This window comes from Myxocyprinus asiaticus, chromosome 1 (genome assembly GCF_019703515.2).
Source record: "Myxocyprinus asiaticus isolate MX2 ecotype Aquarium Trade chromosome 1, UBuf_Myxa_2, whole genome shotgun sequence".
Lineage (NCBI taxonomy): Eukaryota > Metazoa > Chordata > Actinopteri > Cypriniformes > Catostomidae > Myxocyprinus > Myxocyprinus asiaticus.
Genome location: NC_059344.1, coordinates 24,852,619 through 24,869,658, shown reverse-complemented (window position 1 = coordinate 24,869,658; position 17,040 = coordinate 24,852,619). Strand labels below are relative to the sequence as shown.

General features: G+C 39.0%; 1 protein-coding gene and 1 pseudogene across 1 annotated transcript in view; one reads left to right on the top strand and one right to left on the bottom strand.

The window, feature by feature from the left end:
- The window catches only part of LOC127442780 (homeobox protein aristaless-like 4), a 30,110-nt gene extending 25,507 nt beyond the window's left edge, over positions 1-4,603 (top strand). The window contains exon 4 of the mRNA XM_051700965.1: positions 1,337-4,603. Coding sequence (XP_051556925.1) covers positions 1,337-1,654 — 318 coding nt within the window. The 3' untranslated portion in view covers positions 1,655-4,603. The remainder of the gene's footprint in view (positions 1-1,336) is intronic.
- A 152-nt stretch (positions 4,604-4,755) lies between these two features.
- Positions 4,756-17,040, bottom strand: part of LOC127442786 (exostosin-2-like) — a 46,455-nt pseudogene continuing 34,170 nt past the window's right edge.

Below are 17,040 nucleotides of genomic sequence, written 5' to 3'. Positions count from 1 at the left end.
TTTCAGAACAAATCAAGCAAGCAACAGGTCTGAAAACATCCTAAATCACTCTATTGCAATCGTTTATGCTCACATAATAGTCCTTTTGTTATTTCAGTGAGCACCATCTGACAGGGAATCAAAGAGAGAGTTGCAGTGAGTTGGTATGTTTGTTACCCTCCAACATTTTGCTTTGGCAAGTGTGTCATAACTCCCACTGAAGATCTCAGCCAAACAGTCTGCACGTGTGACACCTTCAACCAAAATTGAGTTGTTTGGAATCTGCTAGTGTGGCAACTGCTTTGAGGTACTAATCTAGACCCTTTAGGGACAGATAAGGTACAAATACATTCCGACTGAAATGTACAGTGGGTGTACCTTTGAGAGTACTGCCCCAGTGACAAGCTGATGTACCCCTAAAAGTACAAGTTTGCACATTTTTTTCTGACAGTGATGGACCACTATTCGGACCACAATTGGCCTTGGTGTGTGCTTTCTCCAAAGGCCAGAGGTGACGTACCTAATGTGTATTACAGACACTTCCTCAGCTGATGACCTTCCTTCATATATCTAATTACGCATTGTGCATATTTACTTGAACAGACAGATGAAGACTGTAGCTTGACTATGCAAAAACGCACTGTAGCTCGATTATACCTGCACGTTTACGTACTGAATGTTAGGAACTGAGGAAGACACCTTTGCACCTCTGTTCTCAGCCATAGGCTCCCCCAGCCCCCAGAATCAGGTCAGACCAATGCTGTGGCTGAGGGTGACGCCCTGACAGGAGAGCAAGAGAGTCTCCTCGATTTATTATGAATATGTGGCCAGGTCGGAGTGCAGGGGTGGCTCTTTGGGGAGCGAGCCTGCAGCTGTGGAATGCAGCTTTGCTAACATCTGGGGCATCTCCCTAAGAGGGCTTTCATCTCCCTCCACAGCCCTCCCCTCAGACACCCCCCTTCCCCCTCCTCAGTACCAGAGCACAGTACAGCCCTATCAATTCACTCTGAGCTCCCATCACCCAGCAGAGGAGGTTACTCTGGAGAGGCAGGCTGGGTGTTGAAGGAGCATACAGAGACAGGCATTCCTCCTCCGCACTAGGCAAAGCAGCTCCCACTCAGTACGGGGCCAGATGAATGCCTCACATCACTTTATAAATCTCCACATCAGTACCACTGAGGATTCTGCAAAACTGCCAGTGCAGTAAATAAAAACAAGAGGAGTTGGACTTGATAAATGCTCTCACAACTATATATAATATTAATGTTATTGATGCTGAAGTTGCAGCACACATACAGTATAATTACCAGTCCACACAATGCATGTATTATAACTTTTGTGTTTGTCTTTGTTACAGATTCAGAACCCTTCCTGGATAGGAAGCAGCAGTGCAGCGTCCCCCGTGCCGGGCTGTGTCGTACCATGTGACTCGGTCACTTCCTGCATGCCTCCTCATCCACATACTGCTAGCGGAGTGTCTGACTTCTTGGGAGTGCCCAGTCCTGGAGGTCACATGGGACAGACACACATGGGCAGCTTGTTTGGGAGTCCAGGCATAAGCACTGGTATTAACGGGTACGATCTAAACATGGACCCCGACCGAAAATCCTCCAGCATTGCAACGCTGCGAATGAAAGCTAAGGAACACAGTGCAGCCATCTCTTGGGCTACATGACTCCCCTCAACATCAGGACATTATCTCTGAAGTCCCTCGACAAATAAATAGAAAAGAAAACAAGAGCAAATGTGAACATCAGTTAGCCATCAAGACATGATACAAAGTATGACCTGGGGACAAATAGTGTGTGGATTGATGAAGATAAGCGAAATAATAGAGAAACCATGTGAAATTAAATTTAGAGTCCAGAGAGACAATCAAAAATGGGGAAAATCAGAGATGTTCATAAAACTGAGAACAATCTGGCTTTAAGACAAGAAAACAGAAACTTGACATTGGAATGCATACAAAATTATTTAAAAAATAAATGAAGTAACAAATAAAAACACACAAAAATAAACCCTGCACTTATTCGCTGAACACTAGAGTCCAGTTTGTAAAATCTATCTAAACTCATCTGGCTTTATTTTCATTGTCAGTATAATCAAAACTTGTTGAATTCTAGTTCTGTCACAGAATCATCTTCCAAATATGCCAATATCTTTGCCTAGACAGTTTCAAGGGACTCGAAACAACATGCAGTTTTTCACAGTGAAGTATTTGCCATAATGGCAAATTCTTCACTGTGAGAAACTGCATGTTGTTTTACCTAAACAATAATCAGGGTAAACTTGACATGCACATGCTTTTGTTTTTACAAATTTCCCATTTAAAAGCTGACTAAATTCTTATGGAAGGATCAATATTCCTGCATCAAAGTTGATCAGTTACCTGAAATACAGACTGCACTTGTGTGTGAAAGGCCACAGTGTGAAGAGGCAGAACAGTTGAGCATGATTTTGCAGCAGACACAAGGGTGTGAGGCAGCAGCGAGCATGAGGCAGGACAAGAAAGAGAGTGATTTAAAGTAGTCATGTTTTCACAGCAGGGCTCTACTTGCCTTGAGGAATCATGTGACTCCAGTACCTGTAGTGCCAGGAAAAGATAAGTGCCATATAGGAGTGCAAAGATGCTCAAAGGAATGTAGAAGTATAAAACTCAATGATGTTCAGAGCCACCCTACTAAACATGGTCCATAGTGTCTTTCTCAGACACTATGAAAAAAATCTCTTGACTTGTTTCATTGGTTATAATATTTATGTCCCATCTGATTTTTTTTTTTTTTTTTTCATGTCATGAAGCAACATAACAAAGAATACTGCTGGCTTAACTACTTTGCCCTCATACTTCATGGCTCCTGGCTATAGCTGTACTGATTTAGGGCTGTCAGAGGTTTAAGCCATACTTAATTTTTTTGTGGCACAAGTTCTCGTCTCAAATGAAATTATCAGCTTGCCAGTCTGGGCATCAACCACCCTGACTCTCATTGGGTGAAAGCAATGCAGGGTTTTGTAATATAATCACCCTCACTGCCATGCTCTGAGGTGACAGAAATATAAAGCAAGCACCATTGCAATGTACTTTATGGGCGTTCTGCTTTTCCGGTGTCAGATTTAGATCAGGTAAAAACAAATATGTTTGAAATCTTCAACTGAATCTGATATGCTTGGTCCCTCTAATTTCTAAATGAGAACCACATTTCCTTCATTCTGGTGGGAAGCTTATCCGGATCTATGTGTATATGAATATGTACACACATACAGAACTTTTTATGATAATACCAGAGCAGTGACTTACCTGATTTGAGGGTTGAAACATGGAATACAAACTCACATACTTGACTCTGTCTTGAAATCCCGTTGAAAACGACAGAAAGCGAAGCTTCCAATACTCTTTAAATAAAAATAAAAAAATAAAAAAAAACAAGATCTCTTTGTAAACATAATGGACAAGAATATCATTACAGAACACAGTGACTCTTTAAAATGATGATTACTGCTGCTCATACTCATACTCCAAGGTGTGGCTATATCATATGTATGGTGTTGGGGCTTCCTGAAGTCCATGCTTCATTATTTATTTATTTTTGGCAGAAGTCTTTATTGCATATCAAGACTGAGTGTCACATCACCCACTCCACCAAGGGACATACTGAAAAAGGCAATGATAACATGTTAATGTTTTTTGATTACATGTTTTTCACCAGGAGAAGATTCTTGCTAGTAAAGTAGGGCAGATCTACATTTGGTCTTATTGACAAGAGCAACAGACTAACCTGAAGAGCCTAGAGGAGCTCTCCAAGTGCAGAATCGTGAGTCTTCGTGTTCTCCCTTTGGCCTTTAAGAGGTTACTGAGAGGGTGAAGTGACTCTAGTGTTCCGGTGTTCTGGGAAAGGACAATCCACACAGCTGTGCACAGGGTAAATGCAAAACAAACATGCCTTGCACATGCTTCCCTTCAGCTGTCATGGCTCCTCTTTCAAAGCCCCATGCTGAACAGGGCCTGGCCCGCTACCACGACCAAACCATTGGCCCCTCAGCGACTCAGAGTCCACGCACACCCGTGCTCTCGGGCAGTCTTTTTAATTAACACCGAGACATCTGTGAAGAGGGATTCTGTGACACAACGGATCAGCCTGAGCTTCGTGTTAGCCTATCTTTAACTAAAATGGAGCCAGGAGGGGGGTTGATGAAATCCAGGCCAACACTACCATTTGTTTGAGTTGCATCGGTACACTCATGCGCCATTATATGAGCTACTCTGCACATAGCTTACAGATCACAAAAGTCATCACATTTGCGTTTAGCACCCTTGTACTTCATTTGAAGGTAAATCAAAAATATTAACTAAACATTTAAAAGGGCAACATGTGGACACTATGGAGATTGTGTGAGAATAGATTAGGAGGAAATGTTAATTGTCAGATAGTAACTTGCGGTTGCCTCTGAGTTACAGAGATGCTTAAGTCATTCTATGTCCCATCTCTCAAAACGTATACTACTGAAGTAGGCATATCCAAGTACTAGAATAATGTAATGCTTTGTTTTGTGTGGTCGCATGTACAGTGTACTTTAAGCTTAATTTGGATTCCTTTCTTGCTAAAAAAAAAAAAAAAAAAAACAACAACATTGGAGCTGTAATTTCTTTTGTAAAATATCCTTATTAGAAATATATTATTTTATGTGTGACTGGCGATTCTTGCATTTGTTGTACGCTGGGTTTTTGGGGATAAAATGCGATAAATCTGGGTTTTTTTGTATGTAAATGAACCTAACACTGTTGTGATGGCTTTAAGCTAAATGTATGGCTTTTTGAATAATTATTTACTTTCAAGCTTATGTTCTATATATATATATATATATATATAGTGTGATTTACAACAGTAAGTTATTGCACTTACAAACTTTTTTTAATTGTTTGAATTGCTTTAAGAACATTTGGATAATATCTGATTTCAGCAGAATATCACTTTAAAAAGTGTGTACTCAAACTACAAAGTAATCAGAGGAAATAATGGTGAAGTATTACAAGCTTATAAATTGTTTATTGTCCATGTGGATTTTCAGTTTTCTTCACATCCAAAAAAAAAAAAAAAAAAAAAAAAACAAGCCAGACATGAAGTTGTATATTTTGTATAAACTGGGGCTGTACAAATCAAAGCCAGTGTAGTGGAAGGCATTGTAACCACAGCTCAAACTACTACCCAGATTATCTTTGAAAACGTTTTGCTTATGCTCATTTTGAGTGAGTCACTCTCCTCCAGGACATTTCCTACTATACAGTAACATACTGCTGGCCCAGTCAAAACCTGATACAACAGAAGGCATCTAACATTTACAGACACTGCAGACATCAAGTTAGCACTGGCTTGAGACTGTGTGCTTTAAAAGTCTACATCTAAAATGACCATTACAGATGCTGGGTGTTCTAATGTGGATGTGGACATTTCATTGAAATTTTCTGTTTATTTTTTTTTGTTTTGTTTTTATCTAAATGCAGAATAAAAAGAAGGAAAAAATACATTTAGTACATTCCTGTGTAAAATATTATCAGTAACTTTTTTTCTTAATTGGCATCCCATGAAGATACACTGCATAGTATAAGACCTAAAATTAGTAGGTTTGAAATTATAATAGACACCTTAAAAAGCTTGTTAATTGACCCTCTTTAACCGCTGACATTTATAAGTGTATATTATGGAACAAATATTAGTAACAGGTGACTGCCTAATTGTGGAGAGGCAATATTCTGACCAATCAGATGGTGCCTAATCCCAAACGACAGCTTAACGCAACGGGGATAAGCCTGAATCCTCAACTCTGATGCTCGGCTCAGTGCTCCCTCGCAAACAAATTTGTATTTATTTAGTAGAAAATTAAAAATTCAGTAATTCCTATAGCAGTTTCCCCTAGGCTGTAAAAAACACTTCACAAGGCCGGGAGCTGCAAATCTGGCTCTCTGCGTGTAATTGATTATTCAGAGACATTTCCAATTCTTAACTTGTTGCTGAAACCTCCTTACCAGATTTTCACTTTGTTTATGCAGGAAGAGTCAGTACAGGAATATATTTCTCTTCACAAGTTCACTCCCCATGGAGATGAAATTAATTTATCTCAGACATGCAAACTCCTGAACTTAAATCACTCAAAGAGCTCCGACATCTGCTTCTGGGACTAGACAACAAAAACAGCTGAGAAAAAGACAAATCAACCAGAATCCAATCAACGTAACATTAAATATTAAGTTTGACCTGCTGTGTTTATTACACAATAAATCTTGTCCAAAAAAAAAAAAAAAAAGGAAAAAATACGGAGAATAAAAAAAAACCCATAAAATTAATATCACATTATATTTTGTATTTATTGTTTGTAGAGTAGGTCTACTGTTTACAATTACAAAAATGCCATAGTTTGTTTTATAGAAATCATGTTACATCTAACCATGGTAGCGAAGATCCATGCTTCCATGTATTTACTATGGTCTTGTTACAAATACCATAAAAAAAAAATAATTAATGAATAAATTAACATTTTCAAAAAGGCAAATGTAAAATATATTAACAATATCACTTTTATTATTAGTTTCTGTCTGCACATTTTTATTTTATAGGCCCCAGATATAGCCCTCCATCTGCTTGAATTCAAGAAACGCAAGGTTTGGTCTCACATTCATGACGTGTAAGCCTGCTGAATTTTTTAACAAAACGTAAAAATTATGCAAATATTGAGTTTTGTGTTTTATGTTTTTTTTAAGTAGGGGGGCATTCATCAAAAAAAGGTTGAGAGCCACTGTGCTACAATATGTTCAATATAATGCATATTCTTGAAAAAAACAAAAACAAAAGTCAAACTATAAAAGTTGAATTACACAGAAATATTGCATCCACTGTTTGTCAGTGGGGCATAATATACCTTTATCCAGTCACAGATATGATATCATCCATAATACAGATCAATAAGGTGGGTTTTTAGGCTGTGATGAACAGACAGATCCCGATTTTGACACACAGTCATCCAAAAGTTACCTCGCTGCATCATCCAGTTTCAGCAGCTGTCCTCAATATAGTACTAATAAAATATAGTACTTAAGTTCCCATAACACCACCAGCACAACAGCACTTGTCTTAAGTCATTAAGTCAGATACAGAGTGAGAAAGACAAATGCTGGAGGGATTATTGTCTGGTTTGAGAGAGAGAGTAGTGGTGGGACAAAGCCATGGTAGTGTCACAGACTACCAATGTTGGGAAAACTTTTGAGTTTCTCTGGGAAGTCGTCTTTATAGAGGACAGGATCAGCACGATGCTCAACAACCTTCAGAGGCATGGTGCCAAACACTGAGGCAAATTTGTTTATGCACTCAGACCTGAAAAGGAAAAAGAAAGAGGCTGAAAGAGTGAAGGCAAAGCACAATATGCATAATAATGCCAACTTTTTTCCAAGCCTCAAATGCCAATTATTAATGTCTGACCTGAAAGAAATTTTTAAAAAATAAAAAGATTTTTTTAGATACTTATTTAATTCCTAACCAGTATGACTTTCTTATGTGGAACACAAAAGGAGATATTAGGCAGAATGTTAGTCACAGACATCGTTAACTTTCACTACTTCTTTTTCCATACATTAAAGTCATTTTATACTATGATCTATTCGAATACTTGAATCTGATTGGCTGGAATGTGTACGTTAAAACCGTTTTAATGCACAGGTAGTTTCAGTCACTTTAAATCACTGTTCGATATTAATGCGCCTACTCTGCTGTCCTATGTAATGAACAATGCCATCTTGAAATCAACAGTGAACCGCTACAGGAAAAAAACTGAAGAGACACCAGTGTTCATCAGCCCTGTAGTCCTGATTCCGACCTGGACATAATTAGGAATGCACCTGCACTTTCACCCACTAGAGGGTGTTGCTTGATCACGCATAGCTGACTGAAGTGCTGAATGCATTTTGCGGTTTAGTTGTTGCGTGAGGACATACAGTATGGTGATTTCATTCTAAATTCAATCAATCGTGCAGCTTCAAAAACGATGAAACGATGTCTCAGAGGTCAAAGTATGCAGGTTTCAAATTGTTTTGGGTGGTTTCTCCCTTAACTGTCATGTCCGCAATGCCGTTTTTTCCTTATTAAAATGAAAAACAAATGACGGCTTTAATTAATCAGTGCTGGCAGGTGACCATGGTACATGCAGGATAATCCACGGCTTGGTGTGCTTTAAACAACTTGAATGCACTTCACGGTGGCAACCAAGGTTTTTCGTCTCCACACGAAAAACGTCTGCATTAAGTAAGGGATAATGTACAGACAGCCGGTTGATACCACACAATAAACCCCAACAGGGTTATAGGACCCAGATGCGAAGCGGTTCTATTGGTGTTTATTTTGTGAAAATGACCATCTGACCCCTCATTATTCAGCCTATTACAAGACTACTTGCCAAATAAATAAATAAATGCACATGAAACATTGATTTGAGTTAAAATTATTTTATTAGCTTACTTGTAGAGATCGCACAGTGATCAGAGCGGGAGAGACGGCTCACAGAACCCGGATGAGCGGTGTGATACGTCTTAATCTCCGGATATGCGGTTGTTACAGAGCAATATCTGACCGCTGGATGGCGCCATTGACCAATCAGAATCGAGTATTCCAGAGAGCCATATAATAAAATAGTTAAACGCACACCTTGCCGTGAATTAACCCTTCCTTACCAAGACATCTCCTTTTGTGTTACACTGAAGAAAATAATATGGATATGGAACAACATGAGGGTGACAATTTAAATTTTTCGGTGAACTAACCCTTTAAAAAAGGACCAAAATTATCATAAATGTAGTCCATATGGCTTGCACGCCATATTCCAAGTGTTCTGAAGACATACTATAAGTTTTGATGAGACAACCCAAAAGGTCATCTTTCTGTGAAAATCTTGCCGTCCGTTGTGCGTTAAGAAGTCAATGATAAATGCGTGTTTACAGCAGCTTGTGTGTTCATGCAAGAAATTGCATTATTTTTTTAATACATTACCACTGTTGTATTGAAAGGTTGGCTCAGGATATTCATTACTATTTTTCTTTTATGTTCTGCATAAAGAAAGTCATACGGATTTAGAGTGAAATGAGGGTGAGCAATTTTTGACAGAATTGTCATATTTGGGTGAACTATTCTTTGACATAGTAAGAGCTTTTCACAAATACTGAAAAATGGCTCTGTTGAAAATGAACATTTGTGAAGATTCATGCATAGTACACAACTAATTGTAATATCCTTCCTGTAGAGTTGTCTGACTCATATGATCAAAGAAAGTAAATGAGTAAATTAAAGAGAAAAACAAAGTAATCAGAAGAGAAGAGGACATGTGTATATGAAGGCTACCAGGGATCAGAGATTCCTGGCATTCTCCGAGCAGTGCAAGACCCTGCATTTATGACAGAAAATATATCGAGAGAGAAGCATGACCAAAGGCAGGAACCCCTTCATCAATCTAACCAGTGTGACCCTCAAAGGGTTCAGCAGTCAGTGGAGCCCCTGATTGGCTGCTGCCACTCCGTATTCACTTCCAAGGTCAAACACTCTCTCACAGGCCGGTTTGGAGTAAACCAGACCCCTGCTTTAATTTCTCAAACACAGCTTAGAAGTATGAAACCAATCATCAAGACTTATGGTTCAGTAGATGAGGAAATTCAAGGAAAATCAATTCAAGCCTTTTTGATGCAGGCTTTGACTAGTTCATACCTATATTGGAATGAATTAATTCTTTGTTTTCATCATCTGACAGACAGGAGAGTCACAGCTTTTTTAGAGGGAACATTGTTTTAAAGTTCACTAAATGTAAATGTTTTGATCTGAGAGCACAGGAAATACCCCACTAGACTTTGGAAATGCTAAGTGGAGTATTTTTACTCTGCCAGGGGATGCAAAGTGTTGGAGAGAAATTATTCTCATACAAAAAACTTTTGACACACAAGTGCAGACACAATAATAAAAGACCTTTTTGAATGCATGAATACTGCAGCATGGACTAGAGTTTGGCACGCAAGCATATTTCAAAATGGACGGAGAGGAGAACAAAGTATTGAGTCTCCCTAGTGGCTTGAGGCATATCTCCTGTGCAGAGGTACAATGAGCCAATTGATGGTGAAGCCCACAATGTGTTTCAGATGCAGGCAAAAGCCATGCCAGAGTCAGAATGCTGCCAGAACCCCTTCCACCACACAAAAGGGGATCCCGGGTTTTACTGTACCTCTCCACCATGTGTGTCTGGTCCAGAGACAAACCATCAATCGCCGTGCACTCCGGGCACTTGAATTTCTTACAAGGAGTAACCTAGAAAGAGGGAAAAAAATGCTTTGAGATTCTATTTTTTATTGAGTTTGTGCAAGATTATCTGTGCTTAAAAAAAAAGAAAAAAAAAGTGAAAGACATTACCTAACCTTTTTACCTAAAATCTATCTGTAGCTCCCAATTTGGGGCTCAGAAGTCAAAACACACTCCTCTTATTAAAAAACAACAAAATCTGACACAAAATTGATAAGGTTGTTTAATAATGAACTGGTGCTGCAATGACGGGACACTGTGAAGAGAGAGAGCGTGTGTGAGTTTGGGTGGGAGGAGATGGCTCGATGACAGGTCGTATAAGTCAGATGTAATGAGAGAGCCGTTCGTGCCCGTGGCCTAGCTAAATGACCATATCTGCCGCACTCATTAGAAGAATGATGTACGACCCTTCTGTCCCGTCCCTCCTTACTCAACACACACACTTGACTGACAATCTTCACAGTGGGAGCGCAGGGTTGGGGCACTTGGAGGTGTTGGTGATGTGGGAATGTGGAGGAGAGAGGGGAGAAGGTTCACAACATGAATGACTGCAGAATGAACGTGCCCCTGTGAGCTTAGGAAAACAGAGCGCAAAGGAGAGAGGCAGACAGTGACACCCAGATAACAGAGGTTAAGGCCAGGGCTTTACAGGCTGCACAGCACCTAGACGAAGTAACTGCAGACTACAGACTGTAGAGGCCAGGGGAGAAGGGCGAGAGCTGATCAGAGACAGAGCACTAGGGCACCCTGTCAGTACGGCCACATTATTTAAGGAACCGTACATTCCGGAAGTTGTAACACTCTGTAAGCAAATGCTTCTCACAATATGACTGATTCAACAGACCTTAAAGGGGCCCTTGTTGAAAGTCAATGAAAAACAGCTAGAATTGATGCCATGGCCAAAGACATCCACATGACACTTGTCTACATAGAACAAAAATGGTAAACAGAACTTGCCCGATACTACCACCCCCAGAGCACTTGATTAATTTATCTGTTAAGAACGCACATGATTGTGATTGGCTAACCTCCTTGCATGTTAGGTATCTGTCCCATTCATCAGGGCATACTAAACTGCTTAATAACTATGCAAATGGGGGAGGTCTTGTGAAGATTTCTGAATGACCCATTTTTTAAGCTTAGTTTCCCTAAATGATCTGGGTAGGCTGGGAAAGGAGCTTTGAATTGAGAATGTTATAATATGTCTATATAGCATATTAAATTCTTAATTCAAACAAGTAAGGTAACTCTTGTTTTCTGTCATATTGTCTTTGGAAAATTCCCTCCAAAGTAGTTCAAAGTAGAATCAAAACAAACAGCCACTATCGGTCACAGTTTCTGAGGTCGTGTTACCTTTATTGGGGCTTTGCCAGTGATGTTGGCCACAAGGAAATTCATAGCAATATCCTCACAGTTCATATGAGCATCCACCCAGTTCTTGATGTCTCCCGGCATCTTATATGTGTAGAGATAGTTGAAGTACTGGAAAGGAAGAAAAATAAACTTAAGTGAAAACATTCAACCTATAAACATAACCAGCTATGTTTGAGAATTTAATCCCTGTACAAATTAGTGACTTTCTGGAAGACAGGGATGGAAATCAGCAAGGATTTTGAATTACAAGTGAGATAACCTCTGAACCACTGGACCACACCACAGAGGAAGGACCAGGACACTGAGAAAATGAGCACGCATGTTGTATTATTTTGGCAGAAAGCAACTGCGGTCTTAAAGTTAAAGAGTTTACGGACCATGCCACAGTTCTGCACACTACTGTACCTTATGGTAGAATGCAGCTCCAGTCAGCACCATTGACACTTCATTGGTCCATTCAGATTCATATTTCCACTTGCCCATCTCGTGGTCCCACAAGTGGAGCCTCCCAGGATATCCAACCAGCCTGTCAGGGTACTCACGCCATACCTACAAACAGTGACACAGAAGACCTCTGAGAAATCCAATAAAGCCTGTCACAATCTTCAAAAACATACTGGATCAGTCAACTTTTCCACAATTAGGGTGGTTTTAGATAATACTGCCTTCAGGAAGGTAAACCCTGGATATCAGGGGTTAATCAATAAACTTTAGGTCTAACAGTTCGTTAATTCCAAAGATGATAGGTAGGCCTACAGTATGTGATGTAGAAATCCTTGAATGGCATAAGCAGCTAGTTTTTCAGCCAGGCAGCCATTTCTAAAGCTGTCTTCCATTTCATATAATTACCCATAAATTACACTCCATTCTCTCAATAGTATATAAATGCCTGCAGGTGAGCTGAAGACAAGCCTGTAGCTATGAAGTGCATTACTTGTCCTGTCATCATCCTTTACAAATCAAACACCTAAACAGAAAAAGCCTAAATAAAAATAGAGACTACAGCTGCAAAGAATGCTTTGAGATGCAGAACATAGATTTGGTCAATAGTGGATGGTCCAAGAATCACAATTTTTCTCCATCACCATAGTGCCTGTGAGGAACACAATTAACCCCAGGTTGCTCCAGGGAAAGCCTCTGAAAATAGTGTACTCTAGTCAGTTGGGTAAAAAGCATCTACCTGTATTTAAAGATAAGTAATGTTAGAACATATTACTGCAGTTATTCTGCTTGGAAAAAAAAAAAAAAAAAAAAAACATTCTTGGGGGCAAGGTGATTTCAAGATGCTCATCCAGTCTCATATATACATATTACATAAGGAAAACAATGGTGAATCTACAAGGGTTGGCTTTCCTAAGTAAATTAATAAGTGCATCCAAAATCACAGTACATGGCAAAAAAAGAATGGGGCTAATATTACCCACCACTCTTTTGCTACATTAGAAGATTGGCTTTGGTAAGAGACAGTGCCACCCTCTAAAACTTTAACCACTGGTATTGTGGTTAGACAGTGTTACTCTTGAAAAATAAGTAGTTTACATTGTATTTGATCTAAAATTTCATAAAATTTGTTTTAGAGGTTGACTGATTAATCGGTTTTGCCAATAATCAGCAAAATCAGTTAATGTTATTCGAAACGTTAATTGTTATCGTCAAAAATCAACTATGACACTTCGCTGATAGATTTTTCCCCATGGGCGGCGCAGGACACACATACACTTCAGCACATACGTCACATCTTCCACTTAATAACTTTTAATTTTTTAATTAATAACCTGTTTATATACAAAATATATACTGTATATGTATATATACAAAATCTTTCATCTGGTGAATGTATAGGCTATAGAAATCTTAATTTGTTAATTACTTACATGTAGAGCATTGTAACAGACTCCGTCACGTCACTGTTTATGGACTAATGCATGGCTATTAAGACAGGATGTTGTAAAAGACACATATGAAGCAAGACATTATTGAATGTTTATTTATATGGAGTTTATTGATTGTTGAGTTCATGTTGATTTTGACTGACGGGTCAAAAATCAACAAGGTTTTAACATTCAATAAATCGATTTTAGAAGTTATCAGCCAATGAATCAGTTATCAGCTATTTCCACCACCTTAGTTATCATATCGGCAAAATCTAATGTCGTCTATGAATTTATTTTGCTTTATTTCTGTCCTGCCAGTTATTTTTTTGAGGAGGCACTGCCTTGCCTGCCTTTTCAGAGAAAACAAAACGGCAAGACCTATTTGATTTGACCGAATACCAGCATACTGACTTACTTCATGCTTACAAGTGTACTACACCATAATGAGCACAGTGTGCAAATCGAGATTTCTTCCACAAGATGTGTCAATTTAAATTTTACCTCATATCCAAACTGCAGCTCATCCGAGGTCAACATGATAATGCTATCATCGATGGCCAGCACAGCTTCTGTCTCGATCTCATCAAATGGAAAGAAGCGATTGCTGAGCTTGTTTTCTTTGGTGCGGACCACTTTAAGAGGTACTGCCACTTTGGGCCACTTTGGGCCACAGTGACTCTGTTGTAGAAAGAAGGAGAGTATGAAAGCTAATAATAATAATACACTGACTGTGTTCTTTTGGAGAGGATGAAATACTTTGAGAGATGGCAGCAACTGTAGAAAAGAGAAAGTGTGTGGATACGTTTAAACACATCAGTGAGTAAAAGCACATATGAGTCTGACCACACTTAATTCTTCTCAGGGCAAAAGAGACAAAGCTCTTTATTTTCAGTTGTGTAAGAGCTTGGGAGGAGTTCAGAGCACACAGAAGACAGATGGCACACACAGTGTCACCTAATAAAACTGATGAGAGAGAGAGTATACTGGAACACAAACACAGAGACCCTCAGACTGAGGAAGAGTCTGCAATTATTACTCTATCCCAAAGCCCAGTTTAGAGACCAGGGAAATCTCAGGAGATCTGGAATGAGCTCATCTCTGATTGAGTCTTGTTGGGCCGACAGTTCTGCCTAGCCTGTGTGTTCCACGAGATCACAACAAACTACGAAGAAAAAAATAATAAGTATTTCCTAACTGCCAGAAAGACTCTGTGGCACCGGACAAAGACTGAAAGAAGAGCCAGATCTTCTCAAGCAAGCAAATTGGTCCTGTCGCCACCTCCAAGCCGGACACAGAGGGTTTAGCAAAGACAAAAACAAACACAGACAAGATGGAGTAAGGACAAAGATGAGTAACAGTTTAACACACTAAACACACTAACTCACGTAATCCAGAGCGCCACACAGTACACAAATTTATATGTCCACACATCAAAAATCTCTTGCTACAGTGCCATAAGGACCAACAAGAATCTTGAATACAGCAAACAACTTTTGCACCACAATGCCTGTAATCACTTCCTTGCACTGTACAGAAAATTGCCAAAATAAGTTTGGGCTGTACTTCATATACAATCATTTTAAAAGAGCTTTAGCAAACAATATCCCCTGTGACACAACCATATAAAAGCTCTCCCCTCCGAGACATATTCAACTAATTGAGAAACTCCCAAGACACAATCCTATTGTCAGTGTTTGCCAGAATGTCATTAAAATGACAAACAGTCAAGACTTGGGCAGCTACGGCTGCTGGAAATAAACAAACACAATCAGCAATGGAAAAGGGTGTGGAGGAAATCCATCTTCATCAAGGTCTGAGCTCCAGGTTGACCCGTGAACAGACCTTATTAGTTCTAATGGGTCACAAAGCCTGAGCCTGGCATCAGTGACGCCTCTAATCAAAGGAAACAGTGAGCCATTAGTCCACTTCAAAGTATTTCCCTTCATAATGGCATGACTATAATCTATGGAGAGGATATATTTAATTCCCAATTGCTCTTTTTTTCCATTCTCCGAAGACTCCATAAACAGACGCATACCTAATCGCCTTGTTAAGCAGAATAATTAGAGGCAGAGCCACAATAAATAACTACTAATATCAGCTTACTTTGACACATCTCTAATGGGCCATAAATTTGACCACAGCTCTAGGAAAGGGAGGCCGTTAGAGAAACAATCTTTTTGGTTTCATAATAAAATTTAGGGTGGACGTCTGGTGAAACACACCATAAATCATAATGAATTAAAATACTCTTAAATTGTCTAGTCTTGAGCAATGGGACCTCTAGACATCAATAGCTCATGGACAGCAACAAGCTAATATGAAAAGCGAATAATATTTAATGTCAAGCCATTTGCCAGCTAATGTGCCTAACACTTGGTTTCTCACTATATATTTGAAGATAAACCAGGGAGGTTTGGCCCCAGACCCAAGCATGTCATGCTTTCAATTATCCATTCTAAAGGAACAAGAGTTTGGCTACTCACTGGCTTATCATTCATCTGTTCCATATCAGGGGTTTTATGTCTTTTCTGAAAGCTGCACAACTGCATCTCACATTGGTATCACATTTTCATTAATTTGGTGCATCAGAAGGTGCATTTAGTCAATCACTTTCAAATGAAATGCATTTTGTTATCCTGAATGCTGATGGCAACCATTAACTTAATTTAACCTGAATGTATTTCCTTGTTTCCACCCCATTTGACCAATGAATTTCACAACTAGAAACATTTTAATGCACTATACAAATTTCCTTGAACTTTTCCATGTTTTAAAGGTATAGTTCACTCAAAAATGAAAACGCTCTCATCATTTACTCACCCTCATGCCACATCTCAGCTCTGTAGGTCCATACAATGCAAGTGAATGGTGACCAAAACTTTGAAGGACATAAAGGCAGCATAAAACTAATCTATAAGACTCCAGTAGTTAAATCTGTCTTCAGATGTGATATGATAAGCAATGTGATGATGTGATAAGTGTGAGAAACATCAACATTTAAGTCCTTTTTTACTGTAAATTTACACTTTCACATCCACATTCTGGTATAGAATTGACTTTAAATTTCACATTCTGCAACCTACTGGTTGGAACTGGCCAAAGGTGAAGACTTATAGTATAAAATAACTTATATATTGATCTGTTTCTCACCCACACCTATCATATTGCTTCTGAAGACACAGATTAAACCACTGGAGTCGTCTGGATTACTTTTATGCTGCCTTTATGTGCTTTTTGGACCCGAGTTCTGGTCACCATTCACTTGCATTGTATGACCCTTCAGAGCTGAGATGTTCTTCTAAAAATCTTTGTTTGTGTTCTGCAGAAGAAAGAAAGTCATACACATCTGGGATGGCATGAGGGTGTAAATGATGGGAGAATTTTTATTTTTGGGTGAACTATCCCTTTTAATGAATATCACAGTCAAATTTTAAAACAATAGCAGTTGATTTCTGAAAAGCTTACAAAAGTGAATGAAAGCTTACAAAAGGACT